The sequence below is a fragment of the Toxotes jaculatrix genome, chromosome 12 (assembly GCF_017976425.1).
Source record: "Toxotes jaculatrix isolate fToxJac2 chromosome 12, fToxJac2.pri, whole genome shotgun sequence".
In the NCBI taxonomy this organism is placed as follows: domain Eukaryota; kingdom Metazoa; phylum Chordata; class Actinopteri; family Toxotidae; genus Toxotes; species Toxotes jaculatrix.
The window spans coordinates 14,597,762-14,621,008 of record NC_054405.1 but is presented as its reverse complement, the minus strand read 5'-3'; the positions used below and the strand labels follow the sequence as shown (position 1 = coordinate 14,621,008).

The window sequence follows — 23,247 nt, the reverse complement described above, 5'->3', positions numbered from 1 at the left end:
AGAGAGGCGAAAAAAAAAAAAACTTGGGCACGTGATGAGTCAGCTGACTTTCTGTGCCTTTCACAAGACCGAACAGTGAGAGTCGGATCATAACAAGCAGTGTGAGGCAGACTGACGAGCTCTGCGAGCATGAACTTGTAGACTTTGTTTACTTTTTTTTTGTGGAGGTAGAAGCGGGACTGTATCGCATCTCCTGACCTGCCTGTGTTCACCGATCCCGGGCCTCACAATCGGAGGACGACGACCACGACCGCGACCCCTCCAGTCGGCACTTTTTTGTTTTGGAGGTACAGCAGCAAAGGGGGAAGCTAGCTAGCTACTTTGTTACCAGGCGTTTGCCGGTTCGCACTCAGCGGAATAGTTTCTGTTTGCGGGTGTGTATGTGTGAGTAATTTTTTTGTAAGTTAACACCTCTGAATGTTAACTTCCTTGACGCCCTTCGCTTTTTTTGTGTGTCTGGTTTTGTTCTCGTCCCATACAGAGGCTGCCTTCTCAAAAGGACACCTGCTGTCGGGAAAATGAGACTCCCCGCACGGCTGCTAACCTGCACCCTGCTGTTGATGTGGCCGCTGTTTGGGTCCTGTCGTCCCTCGCAGACCTCAGGTCAGCCCGGCCTGGTGCTCATGGAGCACTTCAGCCGCTCATGGGTCGGATTTAACTGGAGAAATGTCACCTGCCCCCTGTGCAAAGCTGTCTTCACCATCCTTGATATCGCCCTTCTGGTAATGCTTTAACATGTCTCTTAACCAGGTTACTAAAGAGGACGCTGATGCACCACACAGAGTGAATTCCATATAAATAAATTGAGAAAAGTTACAACCAGTAAGATCTAGCCCAGGAAGTCAGAAATCTTAAATGAGCAGAAGTAGGTAAACTTAAACAGAAGTGTTGATTCAACTACCCTGGATGCTGTGTATTCTGGATTGTATTTCATCGTACAAAGAGGTGTTTCTAATGTGTAATATTTTGTCCACCCCATTTTCTATTAACGATGGTAGACCACACCTCTCAGTATAACACAACAGTTCAAAGAACCGCAGACCACAGCCTCAGAAATAAAGTTGATTCAGCATCTTCCATGAACAGTTTTAACCCCCCAAAAAAGGAACCTTATAGCCTTCATGAGATTTGGACCAGAGATAAATGTAAAGGTAACCTTTTAAATAATGCGTTTTAAATATTTAAAATATTGCTTTGTTCTTGTCTTCTTGTTTATCCACTTCTTTTTATTCTGTTCTGACTTCATACACTGAACTGAGGGCCAAATTACCGCTGATATTACTGATATTTCACTGATTGTTGTGGTGTCTGTGTGTTTGAAATGTATAAAATTCAAGATGATTTATTCATTAAATTATGATACGAGATTAGTTAGGTTGGCATGACAATAATGTGAGTAATTCACATCTTGTTGTTTAATTCACATATACTACTTTGTGACCTCAGTTAATATGGGTTAACACAGATTTTATTGTGACTTCGTTTATACAGGGTTACCCAAGTTTGCCAACAAAGGCAGCATGTGATACTGAGGGCACTCATATGGAGAAGCCCCACTTCTTGTTCTGCTCCTTAAAAAGTTCATCTTTTTCCCTGTCCCCAGTGTTGACTGATGATTTAGCACAAAAACATGCTTCAGACATCTTGATCTTATGGTCTCTTTTAGGACCTTAAGTGCTCCTGTCCATCTCAGGAACACATTCTCTAAACTGGCCAGATTCATTTGTTTTATTGTTCAAATTCAAAATAGATATGTAATAGATATTACAAGCATCATGCTTGTGGTCTACAAAGTTGGATTTTTTAGTTAGCTTCAGTCTGGTTTCAGCTTGGCTGCTTTTTCAGGAAGTTTAAGGGTTTTACATCAGTCAGTAGAGCGTTATGTTTCAACCCACTTCTTTAATCTTGTTCTGCCTTTTTGTCCCCTCCTCTAGAGTGATGCAAATGAAGAGCGAGTAGCACATGCAGTAGGTGAGGCATGTATCCGTCTTCATCTGGCTGATGAGCTGGTTTGTCGGGAAATAACCGAGCTGTTCAGGGACGACTTCATCCGGGCCCTGCAGGAGTCTCTGCTGTGGCCCACCGAAGCGTGCGCCCTGCTCGTGGGACCTTCCTGTGGCAAATTTGACATTTACGCACCCTGGAACATCACCTTACCAAAGACCCCCAAGCCCCCTGTTATACCACCCTCTCTTCCCAAACCTGGTTCTCCACGGAGCAGGATCCTGTTTTTAACTGACATCCACTGGGACCAGGTGAGTGTGTGCCGCTGAGAGATTTGCCAAATCAGAAGTGTACTTGATTACAGCAAATGCTGGTACACAGTTTGATACAGGCAAATTTGGTTATCCCTTTTTAACATATATGATAACATGCCAGATTTTTTTTTTTGTCGTGCTTTAAAGTTTGTCTGTCAGAAAGTGTGTGCATTAAATGCAGTTTCATATTGTTAGTGGAAAGTATGAAGTCAATGACCTCAATCTTTGTATTAAGGTCATACCATGTAAAAGGTTGAAGTTATTGATTTACCTGGGGAATGTTGGAGTTTTCCCAGGAAATCTGGAATGCCTAAACCATAAATGGTGGCATGATTTTGGTCACCTGATTTTGATTTGGATCAATTCCTGCTTCAAAAAAAAAAAAAAAAAAAAAAAAAATCTCCACTGACAGGAGTATCAAGCTGGCAGCGCCGCAGACTGCAAGGACCCTCTGTGTTGTCGTAAGGACACGGGCTTTCCCAGCTGGAGGCGGAGAGAGGCTGGGTACTGGGGAACCTACAGCAAGTGTGACCTGCCTCTGCGTACAGTGGAAAACCTCCTGAAGAATGTTGCCAAAGCCGGACCCTGGGACTGGGTCTACTGGACCGGAGATATACCAGCACACAACGTGTGGTCTCAGACGAGGAAACAACAGCTGTCAGAGCTTACAGTCATCTCCAGGCTCATCCGCAAGTAAGATCAACTTTGACTTGTTTTTTTTTTTGACACAAGATAAACATATTGCTAATATCACACATAGTGGATGTATAGTCCATCTATCACAGTAGATCGTAGTAGCCGCTAGATCAGAGGTGTCAAACCTGTTCCACAAAGGGCCGGTGTGGCTGCAGGTTTTTGTTCCAACCAAGCAGCAGCACACCAGACTTGACTCATTTAATCAACTGATCTCAGTCTTCAGACAGTTGATTGGTCAAACTGTGTGCTCTTCATTGGTTGGAACAAAAACCTGCAGCCACACCGGCCCTTTGTGGAACAGTTTGACACCCCTGTGCTAGATCAATTGGAATATCTGGATAATGCAGTTGCTCTAATTTAACCTCAGATGCTCTTATCCTCTGACTCACAGCCTGTTTATAGCGTTCTGGATGTTTTTTGCTGCTGCTTATATCACATGATTGTCATGGTTCACCTGGAACTGATCCAAACAGCTGTTGACTTTCACCTCCTCCTCCTCTTGTCTTCTGTGCAGACACCTGGGACCTAACGTGACAGTTTACCCTGCTGTAGGGAACCATGAGAGTACGCCAGTGAACAGCTTCCCACCACCTTTTGTTCATGGCAACAGATCCTCTACCTGGCTCTACAATACGATGGCAGAGGAATGGTCTGCATGGTTACCAGAGCAGGCTTTGAAGACTCTAAGGTTCTTGATAGTCATGTTTTTGTTTTATCTAAAATTTGTGTTAATCGGTTGTGTGCTGACATTGTTGTGCAGGTCAAGCCACCATGCTGATAAGACTTAAATGCGATTACTAAATAAAAATGAACATCTCGCAAAGGATTTGTTTTAGATCATTAAGTAGGAACTGTGCTTTTTTCACATGTTGGTTCTTGCAGTTTTGCTTTAGCTGTAGTTCACATTCCACAGCTTCTGGCAAACAGAAGTGGTCACATGTCTCTGCACATCGTTCCCTGTACAAAGGTTTTGGAGTTTTGGGGACGGGAGACTCCCCCAGAGTCTTTTGATCAGGAGAATTTGTGTCCAGTAGTTAAGTCCTTCAGCTATGTCTTTGGTTGTCCTTTCAGATATGGTGGATTCTACACAGTGGAAATTCAACCTGGTCTAAGAGTGGTCTCTCTCAACATGAACTTTTGTGCTAGAGAAAACTTCTGGCTGATGGTGAACTCAACTGACCCTGCTAACCAGCTGCAGTGGCTACTCCATATACTCCAGGCCAGTGAGGACAAAGGAGAGAAGGTGAGAGTAAAAAAACAAAATATGAACAAAGCACAGCTTGGGAAGGTTTAACATTATCAACAGAAAGAGGACTTTGTGAGTTAACATTGTGAAACTGAATGAACATTGTCTCAGTATGGTTTTAATGAGCCTCAGGTTCATGTCCCACCTCAATCATCATCCTTGATCTGGATAATGACTTAACTCTCTTTTTTAAATTTTACTTCCCTGTAGAAACTGGTACTGAGCATGAGATGGCAATAAAAAAATATTTTTTTATTAGTATAATAATCCTCATTTCCTCCTTTACTTAGGTACATATTATTGGTCACATCCCACCTGGCCTGTGTCTTGGCAGCTGGAGCTGGAACTACTATCATATAGTCAACAGGTAGCTACGCCGATCATTCAACTGTAAAAATACAGAATCCCAGAACTGTTAGAAACTGAAGTTGTAGTGCAGTTAAGACAAATGTAGTCGATCATTTTCTGTCCTGTTTACTCGCTGTTCTCACTGAGGGAACGAGGATTAAGTTCTGTACACTCAGCAGTTGTTTCTTGTGAAAGTGTTATGTGACTGTCAGTGAAGTTTCAGACCACAGAAAGTCATGAAGTCATTTCCCCAGTGTCAAAAAATGTTACTTGTTTGTCTTAGCTGCCGTCTGCTTTAAGAGTAATGCCAGTGTATGGTGATCAATACAGAGTATTGTTGTTGTATTATGTGGTTTTATGTGTCTACTTTAGTTAAAAAAAAAAAAAAAAAGAAAGATGAGATGAGTTTTCTCTTTTTCTTGTTTAACATCCTCAATTTTTTGTCCCCCCCAGATATGAAAGTACAATTGCTGGACAGTTTTTTGGCCATACACATCTGGATGAGTTCCAAATGTTTTATGACGAGGAGAAGATGACCCGCCCATTGGGAGTGGCATTCATTGCTCCCAGTGCCACTACTTATGTTAATCTTAACCCAGGTGAGTTCATAAACTAGCTGAGTCATGTCCTAAAATTTCAGAAGGAACAAACAACACAGGGAAAAAAAAACATTTAATTGTTTTTCTCTTTCCAGGATACCGTGTCTACTATGTTGATGGGAATTACAAAGGCAGCTCTCGGCTAGTGCTAGACCATGAAACCTACATTCTCAACCTCACAGTGGCAAACCACAGTCCAGGGGCACCCCTCAGCCCCGACCCAAACCCCAAATGGACACTGCTGTACCGTGCCACTGAGGCCTATGGTCTTTCCAGTCTGTTCCCTTCTGATTACCATGGTCTGATTCAGACCTTTATCAATGAGGACAGAGTCTTCCAAAAGTTCTGGTACTTAAGATTCAAAGGACACGTGTCGGAACCGTGCAAGGAGACCTGCAAAACCACTTTGCTTTGCTTTCTGAAAAGCGGGCGCTACGATGAGCTGGAGCAGTGCGATCTCCTCAATGGCTTTGGAGGAAGCTTGGCTCAGGCTGCCAGAAAAACTCTTTGCTGATATGAGGATGTTTGGACTGAATGGTTGGGTGGGGGAAAAAGCAATATGACCAAAATATCAAATTGAGCCAGAAGGTAATTTTTTCTCCTGTTGCTGGTGGGTCAACAAGGATTGATGTAATTGTTAAGTCATGCATTATTGTAACATTTGATCCAGATTTTGGAAACCTGGCAGTTCTCAGTTACCCTTTGTGTTGTCAGTAATGTTTTTACAAAGACACTTAACTGATTGTGTTTGGCAACATGGGTTGGGTTTTTTTTTGCAATGCCAGTTGTGTAAAAACTGCTTGAAAGTGTGCGGAACGATGTTCTGTTTACTTGAAATGCACAGAATGGCAGGGATTATGTAGCAGGTTCAAAGTTGTCATGATTTTTTGTTGGTCCTACTGTACTGGGTGCCTTGCGTTAGAGAAACTAATCTTAAACATATCCATCCTTAACAACAATCTAAACAAAAACAAAAGTTTTTAAAATGTTTTCTTGTAAATTGGTCAAAATGACTGTCTGACCTTTTGCCCTGTCCCACAATGCAAGAATAATGTAACACTGGTTAGAGATTTGAAGGTTGTAAAATGATTCAGTAGGCCACTTAGTTTATTGAATGTGGTGGATTAATCGACTTCAGCAATTATTTATCAGAACTGGGTTTTGCTGAGTTGTTATGCAGCTTTCAGGAAATTAGTTCCAGTAATTTTGATAGTCCTTTCGGCACCACAGTGGGGATGTAGGTCAATTAGTAAAGCATCCACCTTAATGCACAGCACCATCTGCCTCAGCAAAGAAGTTTTCAAACCTAAGTATCAGTATTTCTCACTGAGGTTTACTTCTATCTGCACTTTAATTCTTTTGTTGGCTAGTTAACTTCCAGGTTTAATAGAGAACGAATCTGACCGACCCAAAGTGTGACGAGCTTGGGAAGGTTCTCAGATCTTGATGTATGCAGCCTGTGGCGTAACATGAGCATGACAAGAAATACAATTTGTAAAATGAGCAATAATTTAAAGAGATTGTATAAATTATGAATAAAAGATGAAATCTGACACTCGAACACTTGTTTGCTGTGAGAGAAAAATATTGATTACAAAATTTAAAAAGTTGTTTATTTTGCAGCAGTACGTCGGTGACATTTTTCAAAAGTTAACGCCGCACATTCATTTAAATGCTTCTCATAGTGTAATAAGAATTAACTGTTATAATTTCATCAGGTGCAAATGTGTTTCTGATTCTTTTTCAGTGTTATTTTAGGACACATAAAAAAGTCACCACAGACTTCAGGTAATTCACTGGAAAACCTTACTAGATATTTGATGGTACTTCCTCACACATTACTTCTTGTACATTTCAGTTTAAGAGCCACATCTCATCAAAGCCTATAAGCCTATAGCAACATCTTAACTAATTTTATGACTCGTTCATTTCAGTTAGTGTTTGATCCACCAGTTTCTGTTCAGCATCCATCATTAAATGTACAACTGTAACGAGCCACTTTCCTCTCTTCATCTTTCTAAAAGGGCTTTTATTATGGTTCTGAGAAGAGCATAGTGACACCAAAGTCCTCCTTGTACAGGTCCCAGGTCTTTGGTTTGTGTGGGTTGTCCAGTTCCTCCCTGGGTAGAAACAGCCTGTGGAGGGTATTTGTTTGGGGGGGGGGGGCGGTGCAGAGTTCACAGTCAGAAACTGAAACTTCTGAGTCAAAAGCAACAGGAAGAATTGCATCAGAGCAACAGAAACATACTTGTTATCCTCTATGAAGGAGGTATTGAACCAGAAGTAGAACGGAACATCTTCGTATCCTTTTGGAAGACCCTAAAGGTTATGATATAAAACAGAAGATAAACTGAATCATAAGACAATCGAGCCAAACATGAGTGTTCCTCAGATTTGCAGTTTAATGGTGTAAGGGTGTAAAGTACTCACTGCACTTGATTCAAACATGACCTTCACATCCCCTTCAACCACAGGCCCGTTCTGTAGACTGATGACTGCTGCGTTGTTGCCCACGTCGGGAAAAACCTACCAGAAATGCGTTAATCACCAAATCAACAAATGAATCAGTACGACCTGATGAGTGCACGGGCCCAGTGTGTGAGTCTCACTGTGCAGTTCTCCTGTTTGGCACACACGCATTGAAAAACCAGCTCCTTCCTCACAATTATCCTCACTTTGAGATCGCTGCCATCACCTTTACCCACACCTGGGTAAGAGCAGATACAGCAGGTATTAACATGAGCACAAACAGACATTTAAAGGATGAAGTTCTGTTCTTTTGAGTGCCCTGCTGGTTTGCTGGCTCTTACCTGCTATGGAGTGGATGCGGATGCTCTTGATCCTGAGGCTTTTAGGTGGAGGCAGCTGTCGGTTGAACTTGGTTTTCATGATCTCGTAGTAGCCCACGTACCGGCTCTGTGGTCCACAACAGAGATAAAACCCATTCACTCATTATTCCATGTCTAAGGTTTTATGAGGACATTTCATATCATGATACTGCTGGGCGTTAACAAGCAAAACAGTAATGCTAACTACTGATTTGCAATAATCTTTTTCTCATCATTTAAAAAGAAAAAGATTAAGAAAAAATGAAGGAAAAAAAGGACAGGCAATGATAGTTTCACCATTCTGCCACAGTTCATTTTTCAGTACCACCACAGGGAGGAACTGGTCAGAAATATTAAAATTCTACACACACTGGCTTTGAGTGTAGTCCTGAAATGGTAAAATTTCAAATAATAAGTATGGTCCTTGAGTGGCCTGTTCCCACCTGAGAGGGAGTCTCCACTCCCTGAAACTTGGAGCTCCGACTCTTGTCTGTCCTTCTCTCACCAAAATACTCCAGACTGTCCTGGTGGACAAGCAGAAACGAATCTAAGGACGTAGTCTACAGCTGTTAATTCATTAATCCCTGTTTGAACAAGTGTCAGACTTAAAGTGGCGTACCTGTGCACTCTCAAACTGATCACTGTCAATGAGCCAGGTGCACACCATAGTACCTGTGCGTCCTGTCAAACAGAGAAAAATCATGATCAAATTACATATGGCTTTTAGCCAGCCAGTCCAGGGTACACCACGAGTTACACTTTTTCAACAGCAATACATCCAAGGAATCTTTGGTGTCACCTTTCCCTCCTTTACAGTGAATTGCAATGATGTTTTTGGGATCGGCAGACATCCACTCCCTCACGCTGGCTGTGTATCTCAGCATGTCCCTGAGACAGACGGTAGAACACTCAATGTTTATTTGACAAATTATTCTACAAGTAATGCTTGTTTGTGATTCATTCAGTTTCTGTAGGTGATCATAATACTTTAAGGAAATGTTTGGAGTCAGTACACATGACTAGAACGACTAAGCAAATGTGGTGCAACAAAAGTGAGACATCGTAAAAGAAAATGTTACTCACTCCAAGCAGGGGACGTTGTGGTCATCAATGAACACCCGTTCAACTCTGTAGTGGAAGAACTGCGGGTCGTAACCTTTCTCACCTGCAAACAAAACATGATACCGATACGGTTCGTGTAGCTCTACAGAGAGGCAACGCGGTGCATGTGACGAGAGGATGTACTAACTTACTGCACAGGTTGTAAACTTTATAGCGACCTTCATGTTTAGAGTCCAGGAACCTGGCCACTTCCTACACAGAAAGAGAGGAGGACTGGGTTAAAGCACCTGTGGAGGTGTGTGTGAATTTGTCTGAGGACTAAGTTAATGGTGCACATGAATTAATTAATTTTGATATTAGTAGTATAAGTAAGCGAGATGACCTCATGCATGCTGAGACTGATTTTAAGGTGTCAGGTGCACAGACTTACCCCAATTGGATTCCTGTAGAAGGACTGCTTCCCAGAGGAGGGGAAAGACATGGCGATGACGCGGTCTACGGAGGTGGGAAAAGATCCAAACAAATGTTCTACTTCTTAAAAGGTATAATTTTTATTGATCTCTTTTAGATGTGTTTTCTGACATGCATGTACGGCGTTTTACACAACAATAAAACAGCTACCTGTGACATACGTGAGGTCAAGGTCAAATCCATCCTTCTGATAACGTCGTTTGTTCTCAGAAACCTGAGGGGGAAAAAAAAAAAGTAAAGGAACAGGAAGTAGAAGACATCTTCTCTCTATTCTTACTGCCAACCCTAATTCTACACTCCAGAAGACTCAATGGACCCAAAGACATCAGACATTCATAGTCTGCTGTGCTGCCTTACCATCCTCCTGGTGACCTTCTCCAGCTCTTTCTTCTGAGCTGCCAGTCTGAAAACCCTCACCAGGATTATAATCCTCAGGAAACGAAGAAACGTCACCACCCTGATGGAAAATGAATGAAAAACATATATACTTGTTCAAATCGCTAAACAGAACATCTTAATGGTATTGATGTAATGAACTCATAAGTATTATAAGATAGCATGGTCAGCATGGACAGTTTAAATACTGTATGGTGACTTCAGGGTTAGGCAAAATGGCTGAAATCAATATTACGTTACTGATCAGTATTTTGAGGTCCAATCAGGCTTCAACATATGTGAAAACACCTGTGTGTGTGTGTCCCTGCAGCAAAGTCACTGCACGACTTTACATCGGCACAAGATTAATATGAGAATCATTATAAATGAATTTCCAGGTAATCAGAACTAAACCTAATTATTTTACATGTAAATTCAAATCTTCCACGAGAACCCCACAGAGCTTCTGTGTACTTAGCAGGGAACGTAGAGGAAAGGAGGTACCTGGGGATGAGATTCACGCCTGTCAGGTCAGTGAAGGTGTAGATCATGGTGACCACCAGGGTGAGTACCACAACACAGGCATCTACGATGTTCAGCTTGGAGCTGAAGTACACTTTGAACCTGAAAGGCAGCATGAGACACTTGACCTGAGAAAAATGCTTAGATCATGCAACAAGCAGCGTCAACTGACTGCTTAGAAGACAGACTGTATTTATTCAGTGACACTGTAACAGTACTCTTTAGCTGTTATGCTTCCAGAGGATCAGCTCAGTACATGCCATACATTTCCTGTTGGGCTTCCTCTGCCTAACTTCCTGTTCAACAGCTAATCACACTTTCTGCTGACACAGGACTCCAGGAATGTTTGCATCACTCCTCGAAACATTTCATGTTCCCACATTCACAAGCAAACGGTACTTTTTTACAATATACTGCAATCCTTTTCAGCAACACCAAAAGCTAGTGCATGAATTAAACCCCCTTCTAGCACAGCGGCCAGCAAATAATTAACATTACCAGCTTCACAAAGGTAAGATTTATTGAAGGGCTGTCGGGAATATAGAGAATGAATCAGACTGAACAAGTATATTGTATCCACCTCCAATGTGTAATAAACACAAGGTTTGCAAAGACTAGAGGGGGAGTGCTGAGATTACAAAAATTAGTCATGACTGTTGACTATCATAAACAGACTGAAAAACAAGTGGTTATATCACCTATACCGCTGCATGTAACGCCTCGCTGTCTCAACTCACCCCTCCACATAGACCCGCAGGAGAACGTCAGCGAGAAAGAAGAAGGAGATGGTGAGGGACACAGCCTCTAGGGCGTCTCCAGCCCCTCTGCTCTTGGCCGGCAGGGAGAAGTCCACAATCACCAGCACAAAGTCCACTATGATCAAAATCACTCCAAATATACTGGAGGAGCAGACAGATCATCATATCATAAACACCATCAAACACTACCAGGGAAAGAAAGAACCACGATAGAGAAATTTCCACTCTAAGTTACCCAATATCTCACACTCACCGAAATCCAAAGGACATAACAAAAGGTGTGATCTTCTTGCGGATATTGCTGCAAAGGAGGGCAAAGGGTAATACTTTTCAGTACAGGTAAATTTATTTTAAATAAAGGTTCCCATACTAAGATCCAGTGATACAAACTTACTGGTAGATAGTGTCTGGCACCACAATCTCATCCTTTCCATCATCAATCTCCACTTCAGCATCTTCCATCTTTGCAACGTTTCTAAGTAACAAGTAAAAAAAAGACTTAACATCCTCCCCCCCACAAAATATATAAAACCATACAAAACAACAACACTACAGTCACATATAAACCAGCAGCAGCTGCAGTTTAAACATTATAAGGTGCTGCAAACACAGAATAAAGGTTAATATTCCCATGAAAAACACATGTTCCTTACCCATTTACACCTGAATCCGACCCTGGGTTGAAATGGACAAGGGACATGATGTGTGTGTCTTCCTTCTCGCTTTGCTCTGAACGTGTTGTCTCTGCATTTGAGGACAAAAGTGTAAAAAAAACCCAAAACAAAGCAAAACATTAAAACTGTTCAGCATGTTCCTGCACGGTCACAATGTAAAACAAAAACACACATCCTGACACTGTTTCAAAGACACAAACAGACTTTTATCGTAAAATCCTTAATGAACATCCAGGAACTTCGAGCTTCCTTGAGCTAATTACTAAGCGACCTGCGCTTTGATTTACCGCTAATGTCAAATTAGGCAGGCGAGAAATTAGCGAACCGCTCAAAGACAGTGAAGTATCCTGGATTCATAATTACCTCTAGGTAAAATGCAAACGACCAGCAAGATTTAACAACACAAACCACCCGCTTTTTTTTCCAGCCCTTTCCCCCAAAACCCTGTCCCTGCCTGGACTGTCTGTTTACCCTCCAAAAAACAAAACCAAAAAAAAAAAACCCCCCCCAAAAACAAAAAACTAGCTAAAGTCGCACCGCTCGCTTACTGTTAGCACTGTCATCCGTGAAAGTATATGAGAGTTAGTCTTGTGACTTCTTGTGCAGTCAAAGGAAGACGGTTCAAAGGTTAACCGGGTAGATTTTTCTTCTTCTTCCATCCATCCACTATTTCTCATCGGTTTTTTTTTTTTTTTTTTGCAGGCGTAGCGGTTTCGGAACTTCCTGGACTTCAGCAGAAAACGCTCAGCCCCTCAGTACTCTGCTCATCCTTCCTCCCCAGGTCACTCTCACGCCGACACTGACTGAGTCCGACCACCACCTTCCTGTGCAGAGCTATTTAAAGTACTTTTTACTTAAAAAAAAAAAAAAAAAAAAAAAAGTAGGCCAGCAAGCTGCTGCAGCCCTCTCCTCACATCTCCCTCCTGTCTCTAACATCTGGTTTTAATTCACTGTGCATTCCCAAAGGCCAAAGACTCCAGGTCTGCTTTTCTTTTTCTTCTTTTTTCTTTTCTAAATTGGTACACAATGGAAATTATATCTTTCACAGTTTTCAGATGAATGTACAATACCTTGGAGAAAGTTTTTTTTTTTTCAAAACCACATGGGAAAGCATAAACAAAAATTGAAATTGTTAACTGTATGTATACATATATCCTATATAACACCAGCAGTAAAGTGTATTGTTTCTGTTTTCAGTGTGCTTAAAACACAAATGCACACAAGATCTATAAGCCTACATATAAATAGAAAAGAAAAAGAAAACAGCTTAAAACCAGCCAAGTTATTTTTAAAAAATTACACAATATAGAAAAACATAGCATGGACACAATAAAAATGGTCAATATGTCATTAAAAATATAAAGTTATACAGCAGTTTTTTAATCGCAAATAGTGCAATAGCCAAGAAGTAACACAGGAGGGAGCCCTTCTACACCACACTTTTAAAGGGAATTTGCTGCTTTCACTCTGGATTGACTACCTTTGGGTAGCTTTAAGTTAGATAAGAGAAGCAATTTTAAGATATTTTTAGGCTCAGGAAACTTGTGACTGGTAAAAAATAAAAGTGCTGCTTGTTGTGTATTTTAGAACCTAAATCTGATAATCAGCCCCAATTCAGCCCCGTTGTCAACAAATTATGAGTTTTCAATAGTTCACAGTGTTGTGTCTCTTAATGTTCACATGGTTGCATTTTACAGGATTGTTCACCCACATGTTCTTTTGTTCTGTTGACCCTGCTCTCCTCTTTATATAGGGATGAAACTGATTCTAGTTTTTGAAACGGCGACTAACTACAGCACAACAGAAAACAGTGCTTGAAATAAAATAGATTTAGTTTAGATTCATTTTAGTTCTTTATTTAGTTCAAAACAATAAGATATTAAAAAAAGGAAAGGAAAAAAAATATTGACAGCACTTCTGGTATGTAAGGTATGAAGTCCTCTTAGCACGTTCTGTCCGTGAGGCCATGTGCAGTTCTGGGATCAGCTACACTTTCTGAACACTAAAATTCTTGATAGAGGAGGAAAAGGGCAGACTGGCTTGAGTTCAGTGTTTGGCAAGGTTGGTCAAGTCTGGATCCCCTAATGTGGACCATGCAGAACTGGCCCAGCCTATAAATAATACTGACAATATTCTAGAGGAAAAGAACACTGAACCTGGAGAAAACAAGGGGAAGCGTTGTGAAATGAAGGTAGGCTTGTGATGCAGAGATTTTTCAAGTGTTTAAAATCTGTAGTTCCTAGACCAGTTTCGGTTTATTTTTCAGTATTTAATTTATTATTTCAGACTGATATAGCAGCAGGTAACGTCTTCCTAAAAGTCATGCCAGCGTTGCTGTTGTTGGCTCTGGTGTGCTCCTTGGCCTCTCCCACCCAGTTGTCAGTAAGTAAATGATGCTACTTTTTCAGGGCTTCAGGATATGTTACTCTTCATTTTTATGTTGACTATGAAAACTGAGAATCTATTTTTCAAAAAGTGTTAATTACAGGCTGGACTGTTAAAGAACTGTCACTCCTAGAAAGGCATAAATAAACATAGTTTCATAGATCCCTGCAGGGGCAGAGTTATACTTTTGCTGTCTCATCTCTGGATACCAGTATATTAAAAACAAGCCTAGAAATGTCATGTATAACCTGAAACTGGTTTTGCTCATTTAAGGTGACAGTCTCGTGCGGGCCAGAGGTTGCGGCTCTCAAGCACAGCATAAAGAAACTGGAGAACAAACTCTTGATTGGAACTTGGCAGGTTGAGCACTTGAGGATGCACAAATATTTCCGTCCGTTTCAGCCTGCTGTGTCTGATACTAAACCTGAAACTGACATGCCCTCTGGTGTAAACCACACACTGGTGAAACCACCTCCACCAGCAGGCAGTTTGATTGTCCATGACAAAGGTGAGAAAAGCTCACGTCATCCCACTCTTTGGGTATTTTTAAGTAAAATCATAGTTATGTAGTTTTTAATTACTTAATTATGTAACATGAAGTGCAGCACAGCAATCTTTAAGGCTTTTTCAATGCTGTCCTCCTAGATTGTTCTGAGCTGTTTGACAGACTGAGACCACCAAGTGGTTTCTACCGCATCAGACCCAAATTACACCAGGAGCCATTTTTGGTCTACTGTGACATGGACGATGGAGGAGGATGGACAGTGTTTCAGAGACGCCGACATGGAAGAGTTAACTTTAACCGGTATTTAAGCAGAGAAAGTATCCCATGTACAGTATGTGGGAAAATTATTAAGTCCCCAAATCCTTGCAAAGCCAAGCATCAGATTACAATGTAGGCGTTGAAAGAGCTTTCACAGCTGTTTCATTAGATATAAAACATCTGCCTAATTCTCATTTTAGAGACTGGGTCGACTACAGAGACGGCTTTGGTGACTTTAAGCTGTGGAATGATGAGTTTTGGTTGGGGAATGAGCACATTTATTCTCTGCTCTCAGAAGGTCAGCAATTATTAAAATCTACAAAAAGAAATAAAAAATAAAACCCAAATAGAATGCAAAATAAGTTCCTGTTTCACATGTACTTTCATATTTTTGAAACAGTCTTGTCTTCTGCCTGATTGGCTACTTATAATTCTCTGATTTTCTTTGTTCTAAAGGTAGGAACCTGGTGAAGATAGATCTAATGGACTGGGAGGGACAGAGGAGTTATGCATTTTATGAAAACTTCAGGATCACGGATGAGGCTGTAAGAAAAACAATTGTACAGTTCTGTTCCTTGCTCTCAGATGTAACTGTAATTCCCAGCAAACATCACTTGCTCTAATGTCCATTCCAGGATAAGTATCGTCTACAGTACGGACTTTACAGTGGCCAAGCTGGAGATGCTCTGGCCGGTGGTGGGGGGATGGTGGAGCAGTGGTCTGCTGGCCTCAGTGGCATGCAGTTCAGTACTAGGGATCAGGTTAGTCATCCATCCCTTTTTACTGATCAAAAATGATATTTTAATGGGTGTTAATAGCTATAAGATTATTGATAATGTGGAGATGACCACGGCGATAACGTCTGATGATGGTGATTGGCAGGACAATGACCGTTACCTTCATGGCAGCTGTGCCCAGGAGAATATGGCAGGATGGTGGTTCAACAGGTGAGATCTTTCAAATTAAGCCAAGTGGGCATCACCAGTTCTATCTACTTCTATCCACTTCTCTCTGATTGTTGCACAAGCATTACCACTTGATGTTTATTGTTTGAATTTCTGTACTGGGTTTTATTTTACCAACTGAATCATGGAAAGAACCATACTGGTGAAGCTAAGAACACAGCTCTTTTTTTTATTGTAAAAAATTGCTGTTGTTTACTTTTTAAAGCTTTAAAATCGATAAAGGTTGAATCACTTCAATTTGTCTTAAAGAAAACATTACACCTGTGACACTGTGTACCGACCTTCAATCTACAGATGTCACTCAGCCAACCTAAATGGGAAGTTCTACCGCAAAGGGAACTACAAGGGCCAGTATGACAACGGTGTGGTCTGGGGGACCTGGAAAGGCCTTTGGTACTCCCTCAGACACACCACCATGAAGGTGCGGCCTCTGGTTTTCTTGGACGTTGTGGGCAGCGGAGCAGGGGAAATTTAAAAACATCAAGCTTCACAATCCCAGTCTTGTGTGATACAGAATGAAGTTACAAAAATATGGGCAAAGACTGATGAATTCTATATATTTTAACTTCTCCCTTTGCTTCATTACTTGAAACTATTATCAGATGTTGATAGTACAATCTCTTCTGTTTCCCAGTAAGCATTTCTTTTCTATAAAGTGTATGATATTACTCAAACAATAAAACAAACAGCATATCAGCCGCGCTGCCTTGCTGATGTTCATATCTGACTGTCCTCATACACCGGATGCTGTTGCTCTAACTTGTGCACTTTGCAGAAAACACATGAAAAAAAGTTTGACATCCTTTAGATCAAACATTCAAAATGTCCCTAAACAGTAAACAATATCATAGTGAGAGCACAGCATGACTTCACAGCATGATAAAAACAGCACATTCAGCAGAACAATAACACTAACCAGTCTTCTCTACTGTTTTGAATACTCATAGATGGAGCTCGTGTTGAACAGTGCATACAGATAGAAGGTAATTTGACTTATTATGCTAAATACTGTACCAGTAGTTGATATACAAAAAACCTTATTCCAAAAGTGTCTTGACAAGAGAGAAATTCTGAACAGTCATTATCTGTGCAAGACAAAAATATGTTCAACTATAATGCCAATCAAAAATTGAAATATTAAAGCAAGATGAAAAGACAAAAAAGATGAAATAGGAGAACATTTCCTGAAATAAAATAAACTTAAATATCTTACTTCTGCTCTCCTTCTCAAAGATAAGCAAAGTCCCTACATCTCTTTAATATACGATACAATCTCCACTGATATGTGTCTGTGTTATATAAGGCTATATCACAGATAGTAGAAAGGTTTTGGGTTAGGAATTCATGTAAATGGCAATGGGAATTCCACCCAGGTGTAGTGGTACAAACCTGTGTGATCTACTGCTCCTCCCCTACTTATGATGAGGACAGATCAAGGTCCAGCATCCTCTGTTCTGCCTCACTCAGCCTGTAGGGTGAGCTGCCGCCGTTGCTGTAGTCTCCAGACATTGGCAGAGAGCGGCAGCGATCTTTCCTCTGCTCAGAGGATGATGCACTAAAGGTGGAGCTTCGCTGCCGCCCCTTGACCCCAGAGGATGACTGAGCCTCCTTCAATTTCCGGGCCAGGATGTTCCTCTGGATAGGCGACGGCCCACGACGGTTCCAGTTCTGCTCAGCCCGCTCTGCCCTATCCACACTCAGCTGGTTCACTGCAGTAGAACCAGCAGACCCTGTGGCTGGACCCCCAATACCTGATATCCCTTCTCTAGCTCTACCTCCAGACTCACCACACCTTTGCCTTTCCCCAGTACCAATGAGGTCTACTTTATTCTGTTTCTCTGATGCTGAAATACTGTTTGTGCTGGTTCCTATATGTTTGACTTCACTGTTGTGAGAGGGAACGGCTGTCTCTATCCAGGGCTTCCTCTGGTCATTTCTCTGGGGTCTGGATTTAGCCCAGTCTGAGGCCCCATGCTCTGGAATGGGGTAAGAGCGGTATGGGTGCCTCTCCCATCCTCCTTTGGTCCAACAACTTCCTTCAGGAAGGGTCCGAGATCCCACCTGAAAAGGACAACGTATAATCCTTGTTAAATTTGAAAAATGTCTTCAATAGGCCGACACAAATCTGACCTACAATATAAAGATAAACATAATTAAAGCTGGACAGGTGACCTGGGTCATGCTCCGTTCTCTGAAGTGTCTGGACTGTGCAGAGGATGGAGGTTGGGGTTTGGTGTCATTGAAACTGGATGTCCGGCGGAAATTTGGGTTCTTGTGATTAGAGTTTCCCATTCCTGCATCTCCTCCTCCCCTGAGACCTGCTAACCCGCTCCTCTCTACCATCTCGACCCAGTCGGCAGTGCGGTCACGCCATTTTGAGCTGCCCCCACTTGTAGAGACAGGAGGACCTAAGACCAGCTCCACTCTGGGACTTAGTCTATCCGGCGTGGCCCTCGAAGTCTGCGATGGTGTCTCAGAGAAGGGAGCTGCAATACGAAAATGGTTGTGGTTGGCATCATCGTGGAGGCCCAAAGGGAGGACGGAATGAGCGAAACTGGTTGGTGTAGGAATCGGGGAGTTGGTGGGTGAAGCAGATGTCTCCACCAAGGTGTCATGGACTGGGCTTGAAGAGACATGATACAGCTGTGTGGCCTCCTTTAACCCTTTCTTCTTCATTTCTTTCAGCTGCTGCTGAGCCAATCGGTAACTGGGGAGTTAATGATAATTTATTTTCTGAGACTGAGGAGTGACAGAATAAGTTTGACAGTAACAAGTTACATGTGTAATAAAAGTAAATAATATTGTAAACATACCCAAATATTGGTGGTAACATCTTCTGACCTGTGGGAGACAGCCTTTCTGGGTCCTGTGAGAGGGGTAAAACCAGGGTCTGTGGGAGAGGCTGATTGCCCAGGGAAGGCCTGTCTTTCTGGGCTACACCCACACCCATGTTCCCTGGTGGACCATGGCCGTCGGACAGGCTGGGTCTTTGAAGGCTGTGTCCACAAATGGAGGCCTCATCGGAGAGCTTGCGTCCCCCAGGGGAATGCATGGAGCCTCTGCGGACAGAGCTGCACTGAGGGGTCCGGCAGAGCTTTCTCCACACAGCCACCACAACGGTAGCCAGAATCACAGTCAGGCAAAGGGAGATACCAGCCACCACGACCATGTTGCCACCTAGGGGTGCAACGTCAACAGGTGTAGAGGGGAGGGATGGAGAAGGAGCGGGCAACACTAGGGAGGAAAGGGAGACAATTATGTAAATATGTGAAGTATGCATGTTCCACAGTGGATTTAGGATTTTTGTTCTTTCTTTTTCTTGTCTAGAAAAGATGAGGACATGAGTGAAATTCTACAGAAAACCAAGGGACAATGATAGGGAATAAGAAAAAAGAGATGAGCGGTGAAATGACTGACCAACACAGTCCTCCAGTGAGCAGAGGGACTGTTCCTTCACCATGCCAGTGCACTGCATCCCTCCCACACTTGAGGGCAGCAAACACTCACGCGCTCGCTCCCTTACTCCCTCTCCACAGCTCACACTGCACGCACTCCATGGCTGCCAGGGCCCCCATGACTCTGCAGAGAACATGTGATCAAAAAAAGTGTTGATAAATGCTGTCATTTACAAGCCTGTGTGTCCTTATCTGTATTATTGGAAGCCAGAAAGAAATTCACTATTAGAGGTTTATGCAAAACTGACATTATTTTGGGACAATAAAAATGATTTGGACATAGATCTGTGGATCTTATGAAGCCATCACCTTGTGCATTTCTAAAATCTATAACAATGACTCTGTGCTCTTGTTTTAACAGCTGTACCTTTACTAGTCCTTTACTAGCCTTCTCTATAATGAGGTCATTCCTCAACTAGTAAGAGGGTTTTATCTGCCACTAGATTTGATCAATCTTGGAAGATCTGGATGACTAAAGCAATGCAACTCTTTCCCTCCCTCAAAATTCAGGTTTTCTTCAGCAAATCACTGCAAACCTGCTCCAGTGATACTGCTGAATAACAAGTAGGAGCAGGGTGTACATGTATTCTTGGCAGCTGCCAAGTGTGAACGTGTCGATCTGTCAAATCTCACCTGCAGTCTTGTGAACCACCAAACAGGTCTGTGCTGGACTTGGGGAGCGACTGAAGTTGAAAACAAAGCGAAAGCAGTACTTATTCCTTCCCGGGTAAAACACAGAGCAGTTGAATTCTGTCTCATTCTCTCCCTGAGTCAGCCAGTTAAAGGCCAACGGAGGAGAGGAGGGCTCCTCTGGACTAAACCCCATCAGTGCTGTTCCACCAACAGCAACCCCTCCTCCAACACCTGCATCCTTATACAGCAATACTTTCCCATTGATGTGAGCACACGGTGGGGTTATCAGTTTAACAGTCATAGTCCCTTCACAGCCACTCTGGTAAGTGTTGGCGTTTCCCACGAGCAGTTTATAGGAGAAGATACGTGACAGGTAGAGAGGACCAGAGCTCTTGACTTCCTGTGCTGTATGAGGTGACCGCAGAGCCACTCGTATGAAGTCTCTTTCTGTGAACAGGAAAGCACAGGACAGCTCGATGCTCTGGAAACGGAGGGGTCTGATTGTGTGTCGTGTGCGGGTTCGGACCTTGTCGATGGTGTTTCGCCCGATCTGGTTGTGCTCCACGTAGCTGACTTCCAGGAAGAGAGCAGTGTCGAGGCCGCTGGAGCAAGCCTGAAAATGTTCATTAGTGGAAATCCCAACCTGGTGAGAGACAGAAGAGATGTATGAGAATCATTCTGCAGCACAATAAATCAACTTGTCTGACAGTCTGGGTCTCTTGTTTGCCTTGCCTGAAAAGTCCCTGAGTGGTTTCCAGCCCTCTCCACAGAGATGTGAAAGGTAGGCCACTGCACCTGCAGTTCTGAACTCCACCACCAAGTGGTGCTCTCCGCGCTATTGGCATCTGTTCCATTAGCATGAGAAAGAGCAGTGGTGCTGGTCTGCCTCAACAGGAACCTAAAAGTTCCTGCATACAGGAAGCAGGAGCAGTCGAACTCCACCCGACCGGCCGATTGGTTGTTGGGGAGAGTCCTGGTCAGAAGGGTGGTGTTGTTTTCCGTGTTGACCAGAGAGAGGCTTGTGTTGCGGATGGTGCTGATGTTGGATTTTGTGCTGAACTCCACAAATACACTGGCGTTGCTAAGGGCGACGTGGAACGAGGGCCAGATATTCAGCCCTGCAAAAGCTACAGGAAAGGATGCACAGAAGTGAGACAGGGCAATGGGAAAGAACATTTTACCTATTGTTCACTCATGTGGCACAAAATCTGGGTAAAATGTGACCTCATAGATTGTGTTTGTGTATCTTTTTTTATAACAGATATTTTCTAATATCTGTTTAAGTGTGGACAATTACGCATAAAGTTGTCTAATTAATGACTGGACTGTATGGAAAATGGATGTCTAACAGGACCTGTCATTTTCAGTTCACAAAGACATCAGTCTGGGAGATATGTGACTTAATTGCTATGTAGTGCCAATTTTGACAACATAATTGTGCCTCATGATTTACGATACAAAAAAAAAAATCCCACGTACAATTATATAACAATAAATTATATAAACGCCGATTGATATATTTCCCGTGTCCATGTGACATCAATTTCAGTTTTAATCTCCACACAGCCACAAATGATGGCATGTGCTCAGTACAACAAAATAATAAGCCCAGTTTTGTTTTCAGCACAGACTCTGTGGATCCATAAAGTAGTAGGACACAGATTTCATACACAAAATAAGTCAGTTTACTGTTTAGCAGTACTTCTGAAATGGAAAAAGTACAAATGTAGCATTGTAGCATATCATTTTAAGGGCTATTGTGTATGTAGTTTGTAATCCTGTTGTGCAAACCTCACATCCTCACAAAGCAAAGAGGGTGTGGGAAGAGGAAGAGGCTGATCCTTCATTACCCTCTTCACTCCTCTGCCTTTTCCTTCTGCTCGACTTCCCAATGAGGGCACAAAGTAGAATACAGGGTGGAGTAGCCCATTTAAGTTAACATGTGTTTACTTGATCAGATGAATTGAAAATCAATGATCCTGCCAGCCTTTTCAAACATTTAGTTATCTTATTAAGATGGTTTAGTGACCCTCACCGTATCCCATGAGCACCAGCAGGAAGGGCAGCAGTGAGACAGCCTGTGGCATTCCGAAGTCTGTGCCTCTGTTTTCTCCTACACCACATGACCGTCCTCTTCCACCACCCCTGACCTCTACAAATCAGAGGCAAGTCACAAAATAAAGTCACAAATAATCCACAAGACAGAAGCAGGCAACAGGTTGCACTGTGCTCGTAGAGGTCATCAGAAAGGAGGAGGCATGGAAGCAGCAGTGCACCCATCTGAGGTATGAAAAACAGGAAGGCAAGAGCATGAAGCTGTGGCCATGAGTCCTCTGGATTTACAGTGGCGTCTTCCTCTTCCTTCCATCTTCACAATGGGTATAGAGAGCTGCCGTAATCACACAAGCGTAGCAGCTACAGGAGGGCATTGTCAATATCAAATAGACCACTTGTTTGGTTGCTCACAAATGTTTTTCACTGATTGTTTCTCACAAGTCGAGAGTTCATATTTCTAAATCAAATCCATACACTCTTTAATATACTGTAGCTGGGTCAAGAAGTTTGCCTAAGATTTGGTTTTAGGTCCCAAACTCCCAAACAAATTTAGCCTGAACACTATTTACATATAGTCATCAAATGTATCTGAGGTTTGTCATCAGGAGTTTAAGTGCACGAAGGCTGAATATGTATATCACAAATGTCACTTCTTTTCAAATCCATAAGCCTCTACGCTCCACCTTTTAAGTTTGTGCCAATATGAAACTGGACAGTAAACCTGCAATTAGCATATGTTCTGCCTTTAAGACACAGTGGTCGTAAACTTCATTGTTTTGGATAGATATAGAAAATAAAAGCTGTTTTACTCACAACTCTCGTTGACTCCGCGCAGCATCTCTATTCCTCTCCACTCTTCCAACGGGGTAACCGCAGTACCGGCCCCTCCATGCGCTGCTAACACATTTCTTCTGACAGTTTGACTGCTAATAAATTTCACTGACAGTCAGCGGGACGGGCGGGACCAACTCAGCGCGTGAGAGAGAGAGATACGCCGCTCACAGTCACTTTACGGTCACCAAGAGGGCGTGTTGAACATTATCAGCAACTCACTATGCTTTTTTTTTTTTTTTTTTTGGAGGCACAGTAAAGACGATGTAGCCTACAAACCAATAGACTGAGTTTTTATGGGTTTACCCTTTACATTCCCGCCT

At 42.4% G+C, this 23,247-nt stretch overlaps 4 protein-coding genes across 11 annotated transcripts; 2 read left to right on the top strand and 2 right to left on the bottom strand.

Moving 5' to 3' along the window:
• Positions 1-75: 75 nt before the first annotated feature.
• On the top strand, positions 76-6,698 carry smpd1 (sphingomyelin phosphodiesterase 1). Of its 3 annotated transcripts, none has more exons than XM_041052256.1 (9): positions 76-287; positions 482-722; positions 1,935-2,255; positions 2,671-2,951; positions 3,469-3,642; positions 4,026-4,197; positions 4,491-4,567; positions 5,002-5,147; positions 5,243-6,698. In XM_041052256.1, the coding sequence occupies exons 2-9, from the start codon at positions 519-521 to the stop codon at positions 5,659-5,661; spliced, it is 1,794 nt and encodes a 597-aa protein (XP_040908190.1). In that variant the 5' UTR covers positions 76-287; positions 482-518; the 3' UTR covers positions 5,662-6,698. The 3 variants fall into 3 exon arrangements, with proteins under 3 accessions (XP_040908190.1, XP_040908189.1, XP_040908191.1); XM_041052255.1 differs by having other exon boundaries at positions 76-374; XM_041052257.1 differs by having other exon boundaries at positions 76-384.
• Positions 6,699-6,743: 45 nt separating this feature from the next.
• tpte (transmembrane phosphatase with tensin homology) lies at positions 6,744-17,450 on the bottom strand. Of its 4 annotated transcripts, none has more exons than XM_041052262.1 (19): positions 17,340-17,450; positions 11,817-11,907; positions 11,558-11,638; positions 11,417-11,464; positions 11,143-11,304; positions 10,388-10,507; positions 9,866-9,965; positions 9,659-9,722; positions 9,468-9,532; positions 9,229-9,289; positions 9,059-9,140; positions 8,775-8,863; positions 8,595-8,656; positions 8,419-8,499; positions 7,958-8,063; positions 7,757-7,854; positions 7,578-7,673; positions 7,396-7,466; positions 6,744-7,282 (listed from the first exon to the last, which is right to left on the bottom strand). In XM_041052262.1, exons 2-19 carry the CDS (start codon positions 11,861-11,863, stop codon positions 7,180-7,182), a joined length of 1,536 nt encoding a protein of 511 aa, XP_040908196.1. In that variant the 5' UTR covers positions 11,864-11,907; positions 17,340-17,450; the 3' UTR covers positions 6,744-7,179. The 4 variants fall into 4 exon arrangements, with proteins under 4 accessions (XP_040908196.1, XP_040908192.1, XP_040908193.1 ...); XM_041052258.1 differs by lacking the exon at positions 17,340-17,450 and adding an exon at positions 12,386-12,530; XM_041052259.1 differs by lacking the exon at positions 17,340-17,450 and adding an exon at positions 12,375-12,508.
• Positions 12,643-16,425, top strand: fgl1b (fibrinogen like 1B). Of its 3 annotated transcripts, XM_041052267.1 has the most exons (10): positions 12,643-12,817; positions 13,976-14,028; positions 14,124-14,219; positions 14,496-14,730; positions 14,868-15,027; positions 15,186-15,283; positions 15,442-15,530; positions 15,621-15,746; positions 15,868-15,932; positions 16,245-16,425. In XM_041052267.1, exons 2-10 carry the CDS (start codon positions 14,023-14,025, stop codon positions 16,423-16,425), a joined length of 1,056 nt encoding a protein of 351 aa, XP_040908201.1. In that variant the 5' UTR covers positions 12,643-12,817; positions 13,976-14,022. The 3 variants fall into 3 exon arrangements, with proteins under 3 accessions (XP_040908201.1, XP_040908200.1, XP_040908199.1); XM_041052266.1 differs by lacking the exon at positions 12,643-12,817 and having other exon boundaries at positions 13,866-14,028; XM_041052265.1 differs by lacking the exons at positions 12,643-12,817; positions 13,976-14,028 and having other exon boundaries at positions 14,040-14,219.
• On the bottom strand, positions 17,367-23,045 carry LOC121191156 (thrombospondin type-1 domain-containing protein 1). Its single transcript, XM_041052254.1, has 8 exons — positions 22,907-23,045; positions 22,074-22,190; positions 20,771-21,165; positions 20,039-20,681; positions 19,368-19,529; positions 18,764-19,184; positions 18,123-18,657; positions 17,367-18,011 (listed from the first exon to the last, which is right to left on the bottom strand). Exons 2-8 carry the CDS (start codon positions 22,123-22,125, stop codon positions 17,367-17,369), a joined length of 2,853 nt encoding a protein of 950 aa, XP_040908188.1. The 5' UTR covers positions 22,126-22,190; positions 22,907-23,045.
• Positions 23,046-23,247: the final 202 nt, after the last annotated feature.